Here is a 19,230-nt window from a genome sequence, read left to right as displayed (position 1 = left end):
TTAATGCCTCCTTAATGAAAACTCTTCTCAAGGCCACTTTACTTCCAAAGGAAGCTGGAGTCATACACTGCAAGGCTCACCAAAAGGCATCAGATCCCATCACTCAGGGCAACGCTTATGCTAAACAAGCAGCTAGCATTCCAACTTCTGTCCCTCACGGCTAGTTTTTCTCCTTATCAGTCACTCCCACCTACTCTCCCACTGAAACTTCCACCTATCAATCTCTTCCCACACCAGACAAATGGTTCTTGGACCAAGAAAAATACCTCCTTCAAGCCTCACAGGCCCATTCTATTCTATTGTCATTTCATAACCTCTTCCATGTAGGTTACAAGCCGCTAGCCCATCTCTTAGCACCTCTCATTTCCTTTCTTTTTTTTTTTGAGACGGAGTCTCGTGCTGTTGCCCAGGCTGGAGTGCAGTGGCCGGATCTCGGCTCACTGCAAGCTCCACCTCCCGGGTTCACGCCATTCTCCTGCCTCAGTCTCCCGAGTAGCTGGGACTACAGGCGCCCGCTAGTTTTTTTTGTATTTTTTAGTAGAGACGGAGTTTCATCGTGTTAGCCAGGATGGCCTCGATCTTCTGACCTCATGATCTGCCCGTCTCGGCCTCCCAAAGTGCTGGGATTACAGGCTTGAGCCACCGCGCCCGGCCTCATTTCCTTTCCATCGTGGAAATCTATCCTTAAGGAAATCACTTCTCAGTGTTCCATCTGGCATTCTACTACTCCGCAGGGATTGTTCAGGCCCCCTCCCTTCCCTACACATCAAGCTCGGGGATTTGCCCCCACCCAGGACTGGCAAATTGACTTTACTCACATGCCTTGAGTCAGGAAACTAAAATACCTCTTGGTCTGGGTAGACACTTTCACTGGATGGGTAGAGGCCTTTCCCACAGGGTCTGAGAAGGCCACTGCAGTCATTTCTTCCCTTTTGTCAGACATAATTCCTCGGCTTGGCCTTCCTACCTCTATACAGTCTGATAATGGACCACCCTTAATTAGTCAAATCACCCAAGCAGTTTCTCAGGCTCTTGGTATTCAGTGAAACCTTCATATCCCTTACTGTCCTCAATCTTCAGGAAAGGTAGAATGGACTAATGGTCTTTTAAAAACACACCTCACCAAGCTCAGCCTCCAACTTAAAAAAAAAAGGACTCTGCCAAAAATAGAGCCCAAAAACTCACTAACCAAACAAGCAATTACACTGAACTCCCTTGGACACTCTCTAATTGGATGTCCTGGGTCCTCCCGATTTTTAGTCCTTTAATATCTGTTTTTCTTCTTCTCTTATTCGGACCTTGTGTCTTTCGTTTAGTTTCTCAATTCATACAAAACTGCATCCAGGCCATCACCAATAGTTCTATACAACAAATGCTCCTTCTAACAACCCCACAATATCACCCCTTAACCCAAAATCTCTCTTCAGTTGAATCTCTCCCCCTGTAGGTTCCCACGCCACCCCTAATCCCTCTTGAAGCAGCCCTGAGAAACATCGCCCATCATCTCTCCATACCACCCCCAAAATTTTTCACCACTCCAACACTTCACCACTATTTTGTTTTGCTTTTCTTATTAATACAAGAAGACAGGAATGTCAGGCCTCTGAGCCCAAGCTAAGCCATCATATCCCCGGTGACCTGCACGTGTACATCCAGATGGCCTGAAGCAACTGAAGATCCACAGAAGTGAAAATAGCCTTAACTGATGACATTCCACCATTGTGATTTGTTTCTGCCCCACCCTAACTGATCGATGTACTTTGTAATCTCCCCCACCTTTAAGAAGGTTCTTTGTAGTTCTCCCCACCCTTGAGAATGTACTTTGTGAGATCCACCCACTGCCAGCAAAACATTTCTCCTAACTCCATCACCTATACCAAAACCTATAAGAACAAATGATAATCCCACCACCCTTTGCTGACTCTCTTTTCAATCTCAACCCGCCTGCACCCAGGTGAAATAAACAGCCTTGTTGCTCACACAAAGCCTGTTTGGTGGTCTCTTCACACTGACGCGTGTGACACTTTCCTTGCAGTGAGTGATGTTCTGGGTTGAATTGTGTCCCTGAAAAAGATATGTTGAAGTCTTAACCCCTGGTACCTGTGATGTGACTTTATTTGGAAATAGGGTCACTGCAGATATAATCAAATTAAGATGAGATCCTTAGGGTAGGCCCTAATCCAATATGACTAGTGTCTTTCTCAGAAGAGACAGAGGCACAAGGAAGAACACCAAAGATTCCTGACAACATCAGAAGCTAAGAGAAAGGCATGGAACAGATTCTTCCCTATGGCTCTGAGAGAATGTGGCCCTACTCACACCTTAATTTTGGACTACTGGCCTCCAGAACTGTCAGAAAAGAGATTTCTATTGTTTTAAGCCACCCAGTTTGTAGTCATTTGTTATAGCAGCCCTAGAGCTAATACAGGTGATCAGAGCCAAACCTCTTCATTATCAGCTTCAATATTCCACCTTCTTTTACCTCCGAGGCAGTTGCAGTGTCTGCTCGCTACCTTATATTTAATACTACATTAAAGTTCCTTTTTCATTTTTGGCCCATACTGATTTACTATTTATTATTCCTTGAGAGTTCAACTATGCATTACAATTTTTTCCTACAGTTTTATTAAAATGCACTCATTTTGAATGTATAGTTCCTTTTTTGTTTGTTTGTTTTTTGTTGGAGACGGAGTCTCACTCTGTTGCCCAGGCTGGAGTGTAGCGGTGCAATCTTGATTCAGTGAAACCTCTGCCTCCCGGGTTCAAGTGATTCTTGTGCCTCAGCCTCACGAGTAGCTAGGATTACAGGCACACACCATCACACACAGCTAATTTTTGTATTTTTAGTAGAGATGGGGTTTTGCCATGTTGGCCAGGCTGGTCTTCAACTCCTGGCCTCAAGTGATCCACCTGCCTTGACCTCCCAAAGTGCTGGGATTACAGGTGTAAGTCACCACACCCAGCTGTATAGTTCATTTTTTAGTAAATATAGAGTTGTGCAGCCATCATCACAAAGCAATTTTAAAACATTTCCACCACCTCAAAAAGTTCCCTGTGCCCAGTCATTCCTACTCCCATCCTAGCTCCAAGCAGCCAATGATTTACTTTCTATCTCTATAATTTTGCCTTTTCTGGACCTGCCGTATAAATAAAAACATACAATATGTGGTCTTTTGGGTTTGGTTTCTTAGCATTTTTTTGAGATTCATCATGTTGTAGCATGTTCCTTTTTTACTGCCAAGTAATATTCTGTAATATGGAAAAATGTTCAATAGCATTAATAATTAGGAAAATGCAAGTGATATAACTACACACCACTAGGATGGCTGCAGTAAAAAACCTGACGATAACAAGTGTTGGTGAAAATGTGGAGAAACTGGAATACACTGTTGGTAGAAATGTAAAATGGTATACCTAAATGGTAAATTTGTAAAACAGGCAATGTCTTAAAAAGTAAAGACATGCTTTTCAGTTAACCCAGTAATTCTACTCCTAGGCATGTGCTCAAGAGATATGAAACATATGTCCACACCATGACTTATACATGAACATTTATAGCTCCATTATTTATAATAGTCCTAAACTGGAAACAATTCAAGTATCCATCAACTGGTGAATGGATAGTGTAGCATATCCATAAAATGGAATACTTGTCTCAATAAAAAAGAAAGAAGGCCCGATACATAGAAGTTTCTTGAGGGCAAGATTTTATTTGCTTTGTTTACTGATGATTAGTGCCTGGCATATTGTAGGTGTTCATTAAGTATGTGTTCAATGAACAGAATGAACAATGTAAGTCACTTTAATTATTATCTTAAAAAATGGCTTTATTTACAGTCATGGAAAATGCTCAAGAAAATACCTAAAGTAAGAATACAAAAATAATCTATATTAACAAGTTTGCTTCTTGTACCTGCTACTAAGTCAGTCATTAAACTCACTGCAGGTGTTGGAACCGCCATATATTGTTAGAACTTCCATAAGAATCAAAGGAGATTATGGCATAATCTAAGAAGAAAATGATCTGGCTAACGTCCAGTGTAAACCTTAGCTACAGGCTTTTATTTTTACAAAGACAAAAGGTTTTCTCTTACAGTTGATTCAAAGCCTCGAAGTGGGCCACTTATTAGCAGACTGCTGACTGATGCAGGGTGTATATTGATGCAGAATGCTCATCAGAAACTTGAGGTTCAGCCACCACCACCTTATACACATTTAATAATTAAGGTCCGTTAATACAGCTCTCCTAAGTGGCCAAGAGTAGGTCTTACTTGTAAAAGAGAAGAAATATCTTCAAACAAGGTGATGCCTTGGTAGTCGACCGGAATCCTCATGATTCACTTCTTTTCTTTTCTTTTAAAAATACATTTTCAGCACGCAACTTTTCTGTCTCCTAAGTAATGTTTAAAAAACAAAAAGGAAAAAAACTAAGGCTCTAATTATTACAGGAAGTGTGTTTTTTTGTTTTTGTTTTTTTGGCATTCATTAAGTGTATATTTCAAATTAAGACTGGAATTTTCCATGTGCAAACTAAACATTTAACAAGAATCTGCTGTCTATGAAAAGGTAACTGATTGAATTAGGCTCAGAATAGCAACGATGAACACTTTTTTTTTTTTGAATTCAGGAAGCTCCCTGAAGTAAGAAGTTGACTGATTCAATAATTAAGTTTTAATTTGGTTTTAATAAAATAATCATTTTTAAACCAGACATAATTTATTCAGAATAATTTTTAGGTTTACCTCAGCAAGCCTGACATTTTCCTTCTTTAGTCGTACTACGTACTGAATCTTCTGATGCAGGTTTTGGTGACCTACCAACTTTCCATTTTCCTCAGCAAGACACTCCACCTGCTTCCTTAACATTTCTGTCTCCTGCAGGTAATCAAATCCAAGGAGGGAAAAATTAGAAGTAGGTCTTAATTTTTCTTTTAAAGCTACATTATTTCTTGCCTTCCAGGAGCACAGGAAGTCAGAGAGTCCAGAATCCCAGCTTTCATGGCCTCACAACTCTTCATACAATAAAGCAACTCTGAACTAAGGACACCCAATCACAGAAGTGAGTTTTACGCTAATTAGTTCTATTCATTTGAGTGTTCTAAGTATCATGAAAAAACCAACACACTAGCACACCTGGGATGTTCTCTCCCTTTCTTCATACATTTCTTCCAGCTTCGATCTCAGTTGTTCTTTTTCCTGGAATGCTTTAGACTCCAAAGTTCTGGTTCGTTCAACTTCGTCAGTCATTCTAAGGCATTCCATCTCTTTGTTGTAAAGGGCACTTTGGACTTCTTCTAGGCTGTAAAAATAGGTATCACTTTATAGTATTTGAAAGAAACATAATCATAAAACAGTGCTCCAGTTAGATATGTGTCCTTCAAGGCCAGAATTTTGATTTGAAAGTATTACTAATCTTTAGCCCTCCTCTGCTGATGGCAAAAGAAGACAGTAAGTGCTACATATCAGATATGCTTTTTTTGGTTTTGTTTTACCCAAGACTTTCATTTTGGAAAACTCCTCAAAGCATTTTCTAAACAATAAAAATTTAGAATAAAATTGTTTAGGTTCAGCCCACTTGGGGCAAATGTGATTTAAGTATTATTATAATCTGCATGGTTTATTCAGTATCCCCTATCTTGATCATTTCTGATTTCAGAAACTGGTCCTCAGACAGTGGGACACCAATAATTTCTTCAAGGATGTGTTGTTTAGAATTTATACACTTCATATACATTTCACTGACTTTATAAAATGGTCTGAATCCTGTAAGTTTTCCAAAACAAATGCCTTCCCCCCCGCACCCCCTGCCTTAGGGACAGGGTCTCACTCTGCTGCCCAGGCTAGAGTACACTGGCACCATCATTGCTCACTGCAGCCTCCAATTCCTGGGCTCAAGCAATCTTCCTGCTCCAGCCTTTGGAGTATCTAGGACTGCTGGCATGCACCACTGTGCTTGGCTAATGTTTTAAAAATTATCCATAGAGATAGAGTCTTGCTATGTTGCCCAGGCTGGTCTCAAACTCATGGCCTCAAGCAATCCTCCTTGATCTCCCAAAATGTTGGGACTACAGGTGTGAACCACTGTGCCAGGCCTGTTTTTTATTTTATAATGCTCATGAAATGTAATGTTGACTGTTGAAATGATGTATTATTACACCATTCAAGGCCAGCTAATTTCTAGCTGTTGATTACCGAAATGATATAATACACAAAATTTAATACACCAAAGCCAGCTAATTTCTAGTTGTTGATTGCTAAGATAATATAATACACAAAATTTAATACACTAAGGCCCAGCTAATTTCTAGGCAAGTTGTTTTTGGACTACATTCTGTGGATCTCAGAAGGACAGTGTGGGGAGAAGGGCACTGATGCTCTCCCAATTCATTGTTGGCTTCGTATTGGTTCCCCATTACTTTTTTTTTTTTTCCGAGATGGAGTCTCGCTGTGTCACCCAGGCTGGAGTGCAGTGGCCGGATCTCGGCTCACTGCAAGCTCCGCCTCCCGGGTTCACGCCATTCTCCTGCCTCAGCCTCCCGAGTACCTGGGACTACAGGCGCCCGCCACCTCGCCCAGCTAGGTTTTTGCATTTTTTAGTAGAGACGGGGTTTCACTGTGTTAGCCAGGATGGTCTCGATCTCCTGACCTCGTGATCCACCCATCTCGGCCTCCCAAAGTGCTGGGATTACAGGCTTGAGCCACCGCGCCCGGCCTGGTTCCCCATTACTTTTTAAAGCATCTTCAGAAATATATGGATAACATAACGTTTAAAATTGCTGTCGTAGGCTGGGATTGATAAAACAGTGCATGCCGTTTGCTGAAACGTGCTTCGCTTGCCCGCAGTGAAGTCTGGCTTGCTGTATGTTCCAGAGACAGCATATCATGAAGACTCTTGGTTACTAGACTATGAAATAAATTATACAACAAGTTAAATAGTTTTTACTCTTTTTGCTAGAAGACCTCGAATAGATACTAGTTCTAAAATAGCTGTAATTCAACTAACTAGCTGGATTCTCAAAAATCCTGTAAATAATCTAGGTTTCTGACTTAGCTTTACCATTAATTAGCTAGGAGCTGGACTCTGAATGGCTCATACACAGCTGAAAAGGCTGTTTTCCTATGTATACTCTGATTCTATGAAGCAAATGACTCAATGATTGGGTAACAAATCTTTCATAAATTGGGTGGTCTTTGTCAGCTGATCATTAAAAAGTTTTTATGGTAAATCACCATGTAATTTTTGACATATTTACTTGCATAAAGTTCAAATAATTAGAAGATAGTACTCTATCAAAACTCCTTCCATTGCCATTTACTTAACTATGTGAACAAGATTTCTCAGCATTTAAATCTATAAAAGCAGAAAATAGGAATAGAGTTGATGCTGAATCCTGTCTCATTTGAGTACAGCAGAAAAATGAGCTGACTGAAGAAAAAGCATTAGGTTAAAATACATTAAGAGATGCATTTTCACTAAAATTTTCCCTATGTATAATAATTATTTATAAAAATTTCCAGTAAATTTAGGGCACACTGATTAATAATTGCATTGTGAACTCAATTGGAAATATAACAAAGTCATATGATTAAAATAAATTTTTACAAATTACTTTCAATTTGTGTGTGTGTATGTATGTACACACATATATTTTATTGTTAAGTAGTATGATGGGGTTATGAATAAAAAAATTTTCCAGAAAATATATTAAATCAATATAAAATCCTGCAGGGTGTAGAAAGGAAATTCAATTACAAAGGAAAAACATAAAATTTTAGACTGAGAAATTTGTTCATGTATTTTTTAAACAGATAAAAAGCAGCAAATTAGTTAAATATGTTTAAAAGAATGGCAAGAGCTTTATTTTCTTTTCTCTTTTTAAAAAAATTTATTTAAAAAAATATTTTAGAAATAGAGGCAACAGGGTTTCACCATGTTGCCCAGGCTGATCTCAAACTCCTAAGCTCAAGCGATCCACCTGCCTCAGCCTCCCAAAGGGTGTGAGCTACTGTGCCCAGCCAACAGCTTTATTTTCCCATGTCACTATATTGTATATCTCAGAATGTCTATTCTTTGTAACAATTTAAACTTAAAATGAAAAATTTTAGATATAAAGTCAACTTCAAAAATATGCAAGAGGGTATATGATGTCTCAAAATCTATCAGTATAATAAGCAAAAATGTTTGAAGATTGAGGAGTATCTACCCAGAAAAAGCCCAATAGCTCTCTAATGTTTTGTTTGTGTTAATGCCAACCAGCTTACTTAGTTTGAATTTTACAGAAAATATAGTACACCTCGTTCATCAAAGACTGAAGCCATTTATAAGGCTACATAAATTAATATGAAAACTGAATAAATTAAACTCATGGCTTTAGAAAACATAAAGAGACCCAAGGTCTAGACCAGAAGAAATCAAAGTATTGATCTTTGGGTCTCAGAGGGCCTCAGGTTTTAAATCAGAGGAATCCAGAAGCAGAAATGAAAAGGGACACCTGGTAGTTATATTGTTCTCATTGTCCATGAGGAAAAGACCTATCAATTCCTCAAGGAAAGCTAAGCTTTTCCTGCTATTTATTTTTTTAAGATTTCTTTTGAAGTGGCTTCACATGAGAAATCCCTTTAGCAAATGGTAGTAAAAAAAAATTTGTAAACATCTATTAAATTCACTTATTACTGTAGAAGGAAAGAAGTTACCTACCTTGTGGTATATCATTCCTTTAGAGGAGAATAAGGAAAAGATGATCAATAATTTGAATTACAAAATAGTACACTTACTCTGCTTTCATTTTCAGCATTTCTTCAACTATTTTACTCTATAAGAAGATATAAAAAAAGAAAATAAAAAGATGACTTAGGTTCTTAAATAACATTGCTTTAAAAAGATAGAAAGGAACCAGCCTATTCTCCTTCATGTGAATAAAATCAAACCAATATCTTTTTTCACAATCCCAGCTACACATACATAAAGGAAGTACCTATTTCGAAGACTTCAAGCACTATGCCCTCTAAGGCTTCAAACAGGCCTTGGTACTTGCTTCTAAATGGAGAATTATATGTGTGTATGCTGAGCAGCAGGCTTGCTATCTAGGCATGAAGACAAATTCTTAATTCTCAGCTGTGTCTAAATACTGATGGTAAATATCATGCTAAACAGTGGGAATACAGAAAAGACAGGAATTTCAATAGTAAAATGATTTCTAAAATATATAACCATAGATACTAACTATAAAAGCATTGCTCAGATAAGAAGAAACTATCATATATAAAAAAAAATCTTACTTTTGCAAGTCCTTTGATACTTTCTTCTTGTTCATTCTTCAGCTGTTGATTGTCTGGATGATTCTGATCACTGCATAGATTAACAGGGGTGGGGAGGAGGCACAGGAAAACACTGCTAAGTATATTCAAGTATCAATTTCAAATTCAAATCTATTATATGCAGCAATGCCAAGGTGTGCAAAGAAAGGCTAACTCTATTGTGATTGGGTCAAGTCAACACAGTTGATAAATGTGATTGACACATGGGGATGAAATAAGGCACTTCCCCAGAACTCAGGATTCCTCCCAGTACAAAAGCAAGATGAGCAGAGGTGGGAAATATAATCAAGGATTGGCTGAAAGTAAAATACAGTAGAAACTTAGTTGAAAGGGGTAACATCTGAAGACCGAATGTGAACAAAAGGGGGCTGAAAGAAAGGGCCACAAGGCTGGTATGAATGTGATCAGCTGGGAGGGGGCACATTTTGGGTAGGGAGTATCGCTCTGGCCTCAGGCTGGTGGAGCCCTTGACTCTGCTTTTGCTCAGGTTCCATAGTCAGTTGACATTTTCTGATAACCACTCTGCCTTTCCATGTATGTGGACACCAGGGCCAGAAGTCCCAAGCACCAGATATGTCTTCGTGGAAAAGGAATGTTCCAATATATAAAGTAAGGAAATCACATTCTAGATAATACATCTATCTCTGTGAGCCTGACCAGGTGAGGATAATAAGTTTCTGTGTGCAGCCCCTGGACCAGAGAGGCATCCCTCCCTCCCTCCTTGGAGAACCTTCCTGAATGTTGTAGGCTTCTCTAGGAATATCTCTCTCACTGGTGAGTAAAAGACTATTTCTTGAAAGAAAACAGAAGCTACAGTGAGGTTTCTTTCCCTTAACAAATCTGGCAGCCTAGACACAAATGGTAATGAGTCCTCAATGAAGAATTCACCCCAAATCATTAAGGAAAGATGTGTTTTCTGTCCACTAATCCAAGGATTGGCAAATGTCTTCTGTCAAGAACCACACAGTAAATATTTTAGGCTTTGGGAGTCATGCGGTCTCTGCCACAGCTATTCAACTTGGCTACTGTAGTGCAAAACCAGCCACAACAATATTAAAATGACAAGGTGTGACTGTCTCAATAAAACTTTATTTACAAAACAGGTTGAGAGCTGAATTTGGCCCCTGAGCTATAGTTTGCCCTTTCTCTAATTTTTCACAAAGAACAGTCTGAGTAGCTCTTTTTATATATAAGGGACGTGAAGCTATGAAATGAAAAACTTTTTTTTTTTTTTTTTTGAGACGGTGTCCTACTCTGTCCCAGGCTGGAGTGCATGTTGGCCAGGCTGGTCTCAAACTCCCGACCTCCAATGATCTGCCTGCTTCAGCCTCTCGAAGTGCTGGGATTACAGGCATGAGCCACCACACCTAGTGAAAAACATTTTTTAGGCCAGGTGCAGTGGCTCACGCCTGTAATCCCAACACTTTGGGAGGCCAAGGCAGGCAGATCACAAGGTCAGGAGATTGAGACCATCCTGGCTAACACAGTGAAACCCCATCTCTACTAAACATTCAAAATATTAGCCAGGCATGGTGGTGGGCGCCTGTCGTCTCAACTACTCGGGAGGCTGAGGCAGGAGAATGGCGTGAACCTGGGAGGCGGAGGTTGCAGTGAGCCGAGATCGTGCCACTACACTCCAGCCTGGGCGACAGAGTGAGGCTTCGTCTCAAAAAAAAAAAAAATAAATTTTTTTAAAAAGACATTTATTGAACATCATGATCAGACCTATGACATTTGGCAATCAACAGGATGAGTGCAAAGGAAAAAAAAAAAAACCACATTAAAACTCTTTGTTAAGACTGCTTTACACTTTCCACAGAACAGAAACTAAAATAACGTGTTATACAATTAGTCACAAGTACGGTCCTTGAGTTTTTTACCCATACACCTGAGTATTGTCTAAAACATATCTTCTTTGTAGTAGGTAGGCCCTGCTACCAACTGTGCTTGGCTGAGTTCACAAATCTGTTGTAACCTATAGTTTCCCTGTCACTTCTATGGCTCTCCTCTCCTGCTAAGCTTTGTTTCCCGGCATTAATTAAAACCTTCTGCCACTGCCATAGCTATTGCCGCTACTGCAACTGCCTGTCAACGTAAAAAAAAAAAACTCAGAACGACAGGCTCTTTAGAACAAACAGGCTTATCTAGGAATAGTAGAAGGATCGCAATTGCAGGGTTTGCAAGCTATGACGGGCCATTGGTGTATCCAGGGGAGTTGGGGAAAGGGAAAGCTTTTAAAGACAAAGAGAAATCCATGAAATAAAGCTCACAGGTCACAGAAGCTCACTGCAGGAGTTGGTGTTTGTTCATTGGTGGAGCTGGCTGTTGCTGAGTAACTGTCCTGGTACTGGCGGCTTGTCTGAACTACTGCAGGCCTGAAAAATTCCTGTGATAAGCTCTGTTGCAGGGTGAGTGTAGAAGTGGGGCATGTGGGACCTGCAGGAATTTCTTGTGATAAAGTATATTATAGGCATGTGCAGTGAGAACTTCTTTATGGCCTCCTGACTCCACTTTGTTAGGGTTTTGACATAAATGACTCCATTTTGGTACTGGCAATTTTCACATGCCTTAGCCACCTTGGTTTGATGGTTTGGCAACACAGTAGCCTCAGCCACCACAGGGGCCAGAGTTTCTGCCTCCAGAGTTTCTTCTCTTCATGGGGTCAAAATTAAAGATTGGTTGTTGTAATTACCAAAATTGTTGTAGTTCCCACCATCTCCAAAACTGCTTCCATCATTACTAAATCCATTATAGCCATCTCTCCTGCCTGCATATCCACCAATACGGCCGTCTCCAAAGCTACCATTACCAGTGAAATTTTTCCTTCATGACCAAAGTTGTTACTCCCACCAAAACCACCTCCATGACCACCACCAAAGTTTCCAGAACCACTCTGATCTCTCTGGCTGGCTGAAGTACTAACCATTTCTTTCTTCAACATGGTTTTCCATACTTCATGGTAGTGGCTATGTACTTTACGGTATTTCTGAGAGACAGTCTTATCCAGAGTCATGGCTGTCCTCAAAGGTAAAAAAAGTAAAGCTCCTCTTTTTGCCATTGCCTCAGTCAGTCATGATTTCAACCACTCCTGTTTTCTCGTACCTTCACAATAATCTCTTAGGTGATGTTCTTCAGTGTCTTCTGTGATGCCACCAACAAAGATCTTTTTTACAGTTAACCAGGCACCTGGTCTTTGAGAATCTTTTCTTGACATCCCTCTTTGGTTTCACAACTCTTTTATCTGCCTTGTGTGGCCTTGATTTATGGCTGCATCCACCTCCTCCACAGTGCCATCTGTGACAAACCAAATGCTTGGTGTTCGGGTCTCTCATTGCCATATAAGCCATGAGCTTTCCTCACTACTCAGAATGGCTCCCCAGACGCTTATTGGTTGTTTCAAATCTCACTCATCTGATGAAGAGCTTCTGTAGCTATTTGGGCTATTTAAGAGACTCTGACTTAGACATGTTGGTAGTGGGAAGAGACTTGAATGATGCGTCCTTAGTGGGATCCATGGGCAAAAGTAGTAAGCTCATGATTTATCTCTGAAATACGGTATTTTTAATTTTCATTTTACAAATGATCCGGAAATGTTCTATGTTCTATGCTCACAGTAGCTCTTGATAAAAGACAGTATACTAAATATAAGGCTTTTCTTTAATATAATTGGACATATGTGGAGCATATGAAAGCTAGGTGAGCAGACTGTGGACTACCTGCATCAGAATCACCTACAAAGGGAGGCAGTTGCTTATTAAAATGCAGAATTCTGGGCTTTGCTCCAGCCCTACTGAATAAGATCTCTGATGCTCACTAAAATTTGAAGAGAATCATTTAAGAAGAGATTTTAGTATAGCCGCCATTACCATCCTCAAATCTCTACTGCCTCATTTCGGTTTTGAACAATGCGTATCAGGGATGTTTCTGGACAGGGCCAGGGAGCTGCAGGAGTGCACAAGCTTCTCTGTCACAGACGTTCTGGCAATAGCATGGATAGCAGTCAGTGGAATTCGGAAAGGGCTTCTATCTCGGAGATCCCACTTTGATTTAATTCAACTTCTTGCATAATTTTACAGGCCACTATCATCTCCAAACCCTCACTCAGAAAGTTGTAATAGGCAGAATCGTAATTCTACCTTGTGTACTTAATACCTGCCTTTCATTGACTGACACCTGATACCAAGCACTGTAACTGGCACTTTATACATGTAATTTTTAATCTTTAAAACTCCTCGTGAGAAAATTATCATTTTCCTCATTTTACTGGTAAGGAAAGTGAAATACTAAGAGGGTAAAAAATATGTCAAAAATCGTATGACTTTTAAGTCAAAGACAAGATATAAGTCTGGATATGGCTGCCCCGACACTATGCAAATATATCGGCAAATGCAACTACAAAACTGCCTTACCTGAAGTCAAAACACACTCAGAGAGATGTCTAAACCCAAGTGAATGCTCCTCTATAAAATGCTAAGGATATCCTTCTTGTCCTGCCCAGGAGCTTTTCCTGGACCATGAGTTACGAAGCAAAACCAACTAGTAGAGAATTCTCCCTTTCTCTGCAAGGCTTCTTGAACCTTGTCGATATCATTTATTCCTTAAAAATTTTTTTTCAAAATATAAGTAGTTTGGTTTAAGTATTTCACGTTTTAAATTCATTTCAATTGCTTTAAAACAAATGCAACAATGCCAAAAATGCATTGCAGAGCAATGCAAAGGTGAACAGATCAGACCTGACTCAAAATCAACCAAAAGAGCATCTCCTGGATTAGTGGGAAACATTGTACACCTTGGGAAACCTGTGAAACCAATTCCAACCTCATTTAACTCCACACAGTCAGGCCAAGATTTAGTCCACAGAGTTCTTGTGGTTCTTTCTCACCTGTTGTCCTTTTGTCTTTTAATATCATCCAGCTGACCTTGCAGGAGCCAGTTTTTCTCTCTTAACTGCTGACTTTCCAGGCGTAGGTTTTCCATTTCACACAACTGCTCCTGATAACATATCAAATCGTGTATTTTCAAAAAACACATTACAGTAGGCTTCATTTAGCTCCCCAAGGCCACCACTGAGACAGGTATTCCTCTTAAGTTCCTATGCAGAGACACTGCACTGGGTATGGCTGCATGAAAAGCAGACTGTGACAAGCTATTGGAGGCCTAGAATGGTGATTCATGATTACATCCACAGTGTCTTGAACACAGATTTTTAAAATCAATATCACAGAGTTCATTAAATATTAAAATTCCTTTGTGAATAAAGATGACAAAAATCTCTACATTGAAAAATATTCTCAACTATTCGATTCTATTAGGTAGATTCTAATTAAAACACACAAAAAATTGATGTCACAGCTCATCCCTCAAAATACTTAATTGCATCCTAACTTGAAAATCATGAGCATAGCTATCTGGAAGAAATAAATACTTGTCTGCAAGGAATATCCTTTTGGATTTACTTGCCTATTATCTGATTTCATTTCACCTGACCCAATTTCTTTTAAGTTTCAAGATCGTGCCAATCTGGATAACAGCCACATTCCTGAGATAGCATACTGAGAACTGCCCTAAATAAAAAGATCAGGAATAATCCTCTCCATGAATAACAAAACTCAAGATAAGTGCTGTCTTTATATACATCCCTTGGTTAAAGTGAACAATTTGTGTTCCTAAACAAAAACTCCCTGCAGAGCAATGACCTCACAGAATAAATGCTATCTTCTGTGGAGCATCACATCCTCCCTACCCCCATGCATCTACACACCTACCCAGACACTCCTCCATGTGCCCACCCCTGAGCCATGTGCACACCCCACTATTCGGACAACATACCATGAAGTAACTGGGTAAAAACACTATGAGGGAACTTTAAAAAATGGAAAACAAGAAAGTATTTTAAATTTATCAGAGACTGAAAGAAATCTCTCTAATATATAAAAATGCCTATGAATCAATAAGAAAAAGTCCAATGATAGAAAAATGGGTAATGGATATTGTTCACAGAAACAGAAAAACAAGATGCTCAATTTTACTCTTTAAGAAAAATATGGCCGGGCGCGGTGGCTCAAGCCTGTAATCCCAGCACTTTGGGAGGCCGAGACGGGTGGATCACGAGGTCAGGAGATCGAGACCATCCAGGCTAACACGGTGAAACCCCGTCTCTACTAAAATATACAAAAAATTAGCTGAATGTGGTGGCAGACGCCTGTAGTCCTAGCTACTCGGGAGGCTGAGGCAGGAGAATGCTGTGAACCTGGGAGGCGGAGCTTGCAGTGAGCCAAGATCGTGCTACTGCATTCCACCCTGGCCGACAGAGGGAGACTCCATCTCAAAAAAAAAAAAAAAAAAAAAAAAAAAATTAATTTACTGGCTGGGCATGGTGGCATATACCTATAGTGCCAGATACTGGGTGGCTGAGGCAGATGGATCACTTGAGCCCAGCCTGGGCAACATAGTGAGACTTGATCTCTTTAAAAAGAATTAAATTTACTGTAAAAAAAAAAAAAAAATTCCAGTTACCTTCATTCTGAGGATTTCAGCATTTTTGACTTCTCTGTCTTCATTTAGCTTTGTTACAAGGTGTTCCAAAGAAGTCTTAGAGGCTCTTCCATCTTCTATCTCTTGTTCTTGTGTTTCCAGGAGTTTTGCCAAATGTGTTTGAAAGTGAGGTGGTGTTTTAGGGCTCTAAAATAAAATCACATCTCATCCAAATATCCGATTAAGTGATATCATAACGATTTCTTTTAAATGTAAAGGTCAAGTACATAAAAAAATACTCTAGCTATGGCTGGGCATGGTGGGTCACATCTCTAATCATAGCCACTTTGGGAGGCTGAGGTGGGCGGACTAAGTTCAGAAGTTCAAGACCAGCCTGGGCAACACAGTGAAACCCTGTCGCTACTAAAATACTGAAAAAAAAATTAGCCAAGTGTGGCAGCGTGTGCCTGTAGTCCCAGCTACTTGGGAGGCTGAGGCAGGAGAATTGCTTGAACCTGGGAGACGGAGGTTGCAGTGAGCCGAGATCATGCCACTGCACTCCAGCCTGGGTGACAGAGCCAGACTCCATCTGCCAAAAAAAAAAAAAAACATTCCAGCGACTTAGCTTATTATTCTAATTCTTTTCCAAGGAAATAAAAGACTGGTAGTTTCATCAAGTAAAAAGCAGACAGAGGGTATTAGTGAAAATCTTTTTCTTTAAAAAGACAAAGGTATGGCCTTCGTAATTTCCAAATTTTTATCATTTATAAAACTGTTTCTTCCTCCTGAAATACTCTTTTTCTGAAAAGTACCTGGGGATCCTCAGCAGCAGAATCCATCACATGTTCTAGTTGCCTCATTTTGAAGTTATATTCATTCTTCTTCTGTTCTACTTCCTCTTTCTTTTGATTTAGCTGGGAAAATTGAACAGATACAAGGTTACAACTTAGAAAGAAATATAGAGTGCATGTTCCAAATAGAAAAGACAAACTTCTCATCAGCAATCATCAGGGAAATGCAAATGAAAACCACAATGAGATATCATTTCACACCTGATAGGGATAGCTATCATCAAAAAGATGAAAGATAAGTGTTGGTGAGTTTGTGGAGAAAAGAGAATCCTTGTATACTGTTGGGAATGCAAATTAGCACAGCCATTGTGAAAAATAGTATGGAAGTTCTTCAACAAACTAAAAATAGAACTACCGTATGATCCGGCAATCCCACCTCTGGATATATATCCAAAGGAATTAAAATCAGTCTGTTGAAGAGACAGCGGCACTCCCGTGTTCTCTGAAGCATTATTCGTAATACCCAAGCTATGGACTCAAATTAACTGTCTATTGACAGGAGAATGGGTAAAGAAAATGTGCTATATACATACACAATGAAATACTACTTAGCCTTAAAAAGGAAGCAAATTCTGTCATTTGTGACAACATGGATGAACCTAAAGGACACTGTTCCAAGCAAAATAAGCCAACACAGAAAGACAAATACCACATAATCTCATTTATATGTGGAATCAAAAAAAGTTGAACTCATTGAAATGGAGAGTACCGGCCGGGCGCAGTGGCTCAAGCCTGTAATCCCAGCACTTTGGGAGGCAAGACGGGCGGATCACGCGGTCAGGAGATCGAGACAATCCTGGCTAACATGGTGAAACCCTGTCTCTACTAAAAAATACAAAAAACTAGCTGGGCGAGGTGGCGGGCGCCTGTAGTCCCAGCTACTCGGGAGGCTGAGGCAGGAGAATGGCGTAAACCCGGGAGGCGGAGCTTGCAGTGAGCTGAGATCCAGCCACTGCACTCCAGCCCAAGCGACAGAGCGAGACTCTGTCTCAAAAAAAAAAAAAAAAAAGGAGAGTACCAGAGTCTGGGGGAGGAAGTGAGGGGTGGAAGGAGACATGAATCATCAATGGGAGATGTTGGTCAAAGGGTATAGTTTCAGTTAGACAGGAGGAATACCTTTTGGAGATCTACTGCAGGGCATGGTGATTACAGTTATTAGGTTGATGCAAAAGTAATTGTGGTTTCTTCCCATGGCATATGGAAATCTGCTGTATTTACATTATTTTTTCAGAACTTGATTAATAATTTGAAAAGCAGTAAGATATTAAAATAAACCTATGATATTTTTAAAAGTAATTGTGAAATCTAACTTGGTTGCTACCATAACCCAATCATCTCCTTTTCTTTTTATTTTTTTTTGAGACGGAGTCTCGCTCTGTTGCCCAGGCTGGAGTGCAGTGGCGCAATCTCGGCTCACTGCAAGCTCTGCCTCCCGGGTTCACGCCATTCTCCTGCCTCAGCCTTCCTGAGTAGCTGGGACTACAGGCGCCTGCCACCACGCCCGGCTAATTTTTTGTATTTTTAGTAGAGACTGGGTTTCACCGTGTTAGCCAGGATGGTCTCGATCTCCTGACCTTGTGATCCACCTGCCTCGGCCTCCCAAAGTGCTGGGATTACAGGTGTGAGCCACCACGCCTGGCCCCATCTCCTTTTCTCTCACAAATTTATTTATACTTTTAAAAATGATCCAAGTTTCACAAGTAACAAAATGGTCATCTGAGAAAAATACAAAATAAAATATGACAACCACCACCACCAAAAATATGATAAAAGTCAGGCATAACCTCACCAGAGTGGTTAGAACTGGCTGCCATGTGTCAGGGACCTAAGGTGGGTGGGAGGCAGCTGAGCAAGTCTCAGTCCAGGTGAGGACACTCCATTAGCCTCACCTTTGTACATGGAGAAGTTGACTAATGCAGAAATGTCATGACAACCTCAACTGTGGATTCCTCCTGTCCACCAGCTTTTTTTTTTTTTTTTTGAGACAGGGTCTCACTCTGTCACCCAGGCTGGAGTGCAGTGGTGCAATCTCGGCTTACTGCAACCTCCACCTCCCAGGTTCAAGCAATTCTTGTGGCTCAGTCTCCCAAGTAGCTGGGATTACAGGCGAGCGCCACCATGCCCAGCTATCTTTTCTATTTTTAGTAGAGACAGGGTTTCAAGTCACCATGTTGGCGAGACTGCTCTCGAACTCCTGACTTCAAGTGGTCTGCCTGCCTTGGCCTCCCAAAGTGCTGGGATTACAGGAGTGAGCCACTGCACTTGGCCTCCTGTATCCCATCTTGAGTGACACCTGTGTGCATCTCACCTTGTGCTGAAGTTCCTGAATCAGGGCCTCCTTCTTGGTCAGTTCTTCCTGGGCAGACTGCAGCAGCACCGAGTGTTTTTTTGAGGCCTCTGTGAGCATGTTCAGCTGCTCAGTGGCATGAGCCAGGTCCTCACAGAGCATATCCCTCTGTTAGGAGGCAATCACCACAGTTTCTTAATTGTGGTACTCCAATAAGGATTCCCAAATCATTACTATGTGCAACTTTTAACAGACTAAGGAAGTTTTATGTGAAAACCTATTTCTTTTGCTTGCGTGCTAA

The 19,230-nt window shown here is 40.4% G+C and overlaps 1 protein-coding gene across 1 annotated transcript in view; it reads right to left on the bottom strand.

Annotated features, from left to right (window-relative positions):
* Positions 1 to 3,806: 3,806 nt before the first annotated feature.
* The window catches only part of KIF15 (kinesin family member 15), an 89,237-nt gene continuing 73,813 nt past the window's right edge, over positions 3,807 to 19,230 (bottom strand). The window contains exons 27-35 of the mRNA XM_010374378.2: positions 18,951 to 19,097; positions 16,604 to 16,705; positions 15,834 to 15,998; positions 14,200 to 14,309; positions 9,279 to 9,348; positions 8,775 to 8,812; positions 5,133 to 5,298; positions 4,743 to 4,874; positions 3,807 to 4,393 (exon numbers count right to left, since the gene is read on the bottom strand). Of these exons, the coding sequence (XP_010372680.1) occupies positions 4,331 to 4,393; positions 4,743 to 4,874; positions 5,133 to 5,298; positions 8,775 to 8,812; positions 9,279 to 9,348; positions 14,200 to 14,309; positions 15,834 to 15,998; positions 16,604 to 16,705; positions 18,951 to 19,097 (993 nt within the window). The 3' untranslated portion in view covers positions 3,807 to 4,330. The remainder of the gene's footprint in view (positions 4,394 to 4,742; positions 4,875 to 5,132; positions 5,299 to 8,774; positions 8,813 to 9,278; positions 9,349 to 14,199; positions 14,310 to 15,833; positions 15,999 to 16,603; positions 16,706 to 18,950; positions 19,098 to 19,230) is intronic.

This window comes from Rhinopithecus roxellana, chromosome 1 (assembly GCF_007565055.1).
Source record: "Rhinopithecus roxellana isolate Shanxi Qingling chromosome 1, ASM756505v1, whole genome shotgun sequence".
Classification (NCBI taxonomy): domain Eukaryota; kingdom Metazoa; phylum Chordata; class Mammalia; order Primates; family Cercopithecidae; genus Rhinopithecus; species Rhinopithecus roxellana.
Note: the sequence above shows the minus strand (reverse complement) of the source record. Positions and strands in the feature narration are given on the sequence as shown.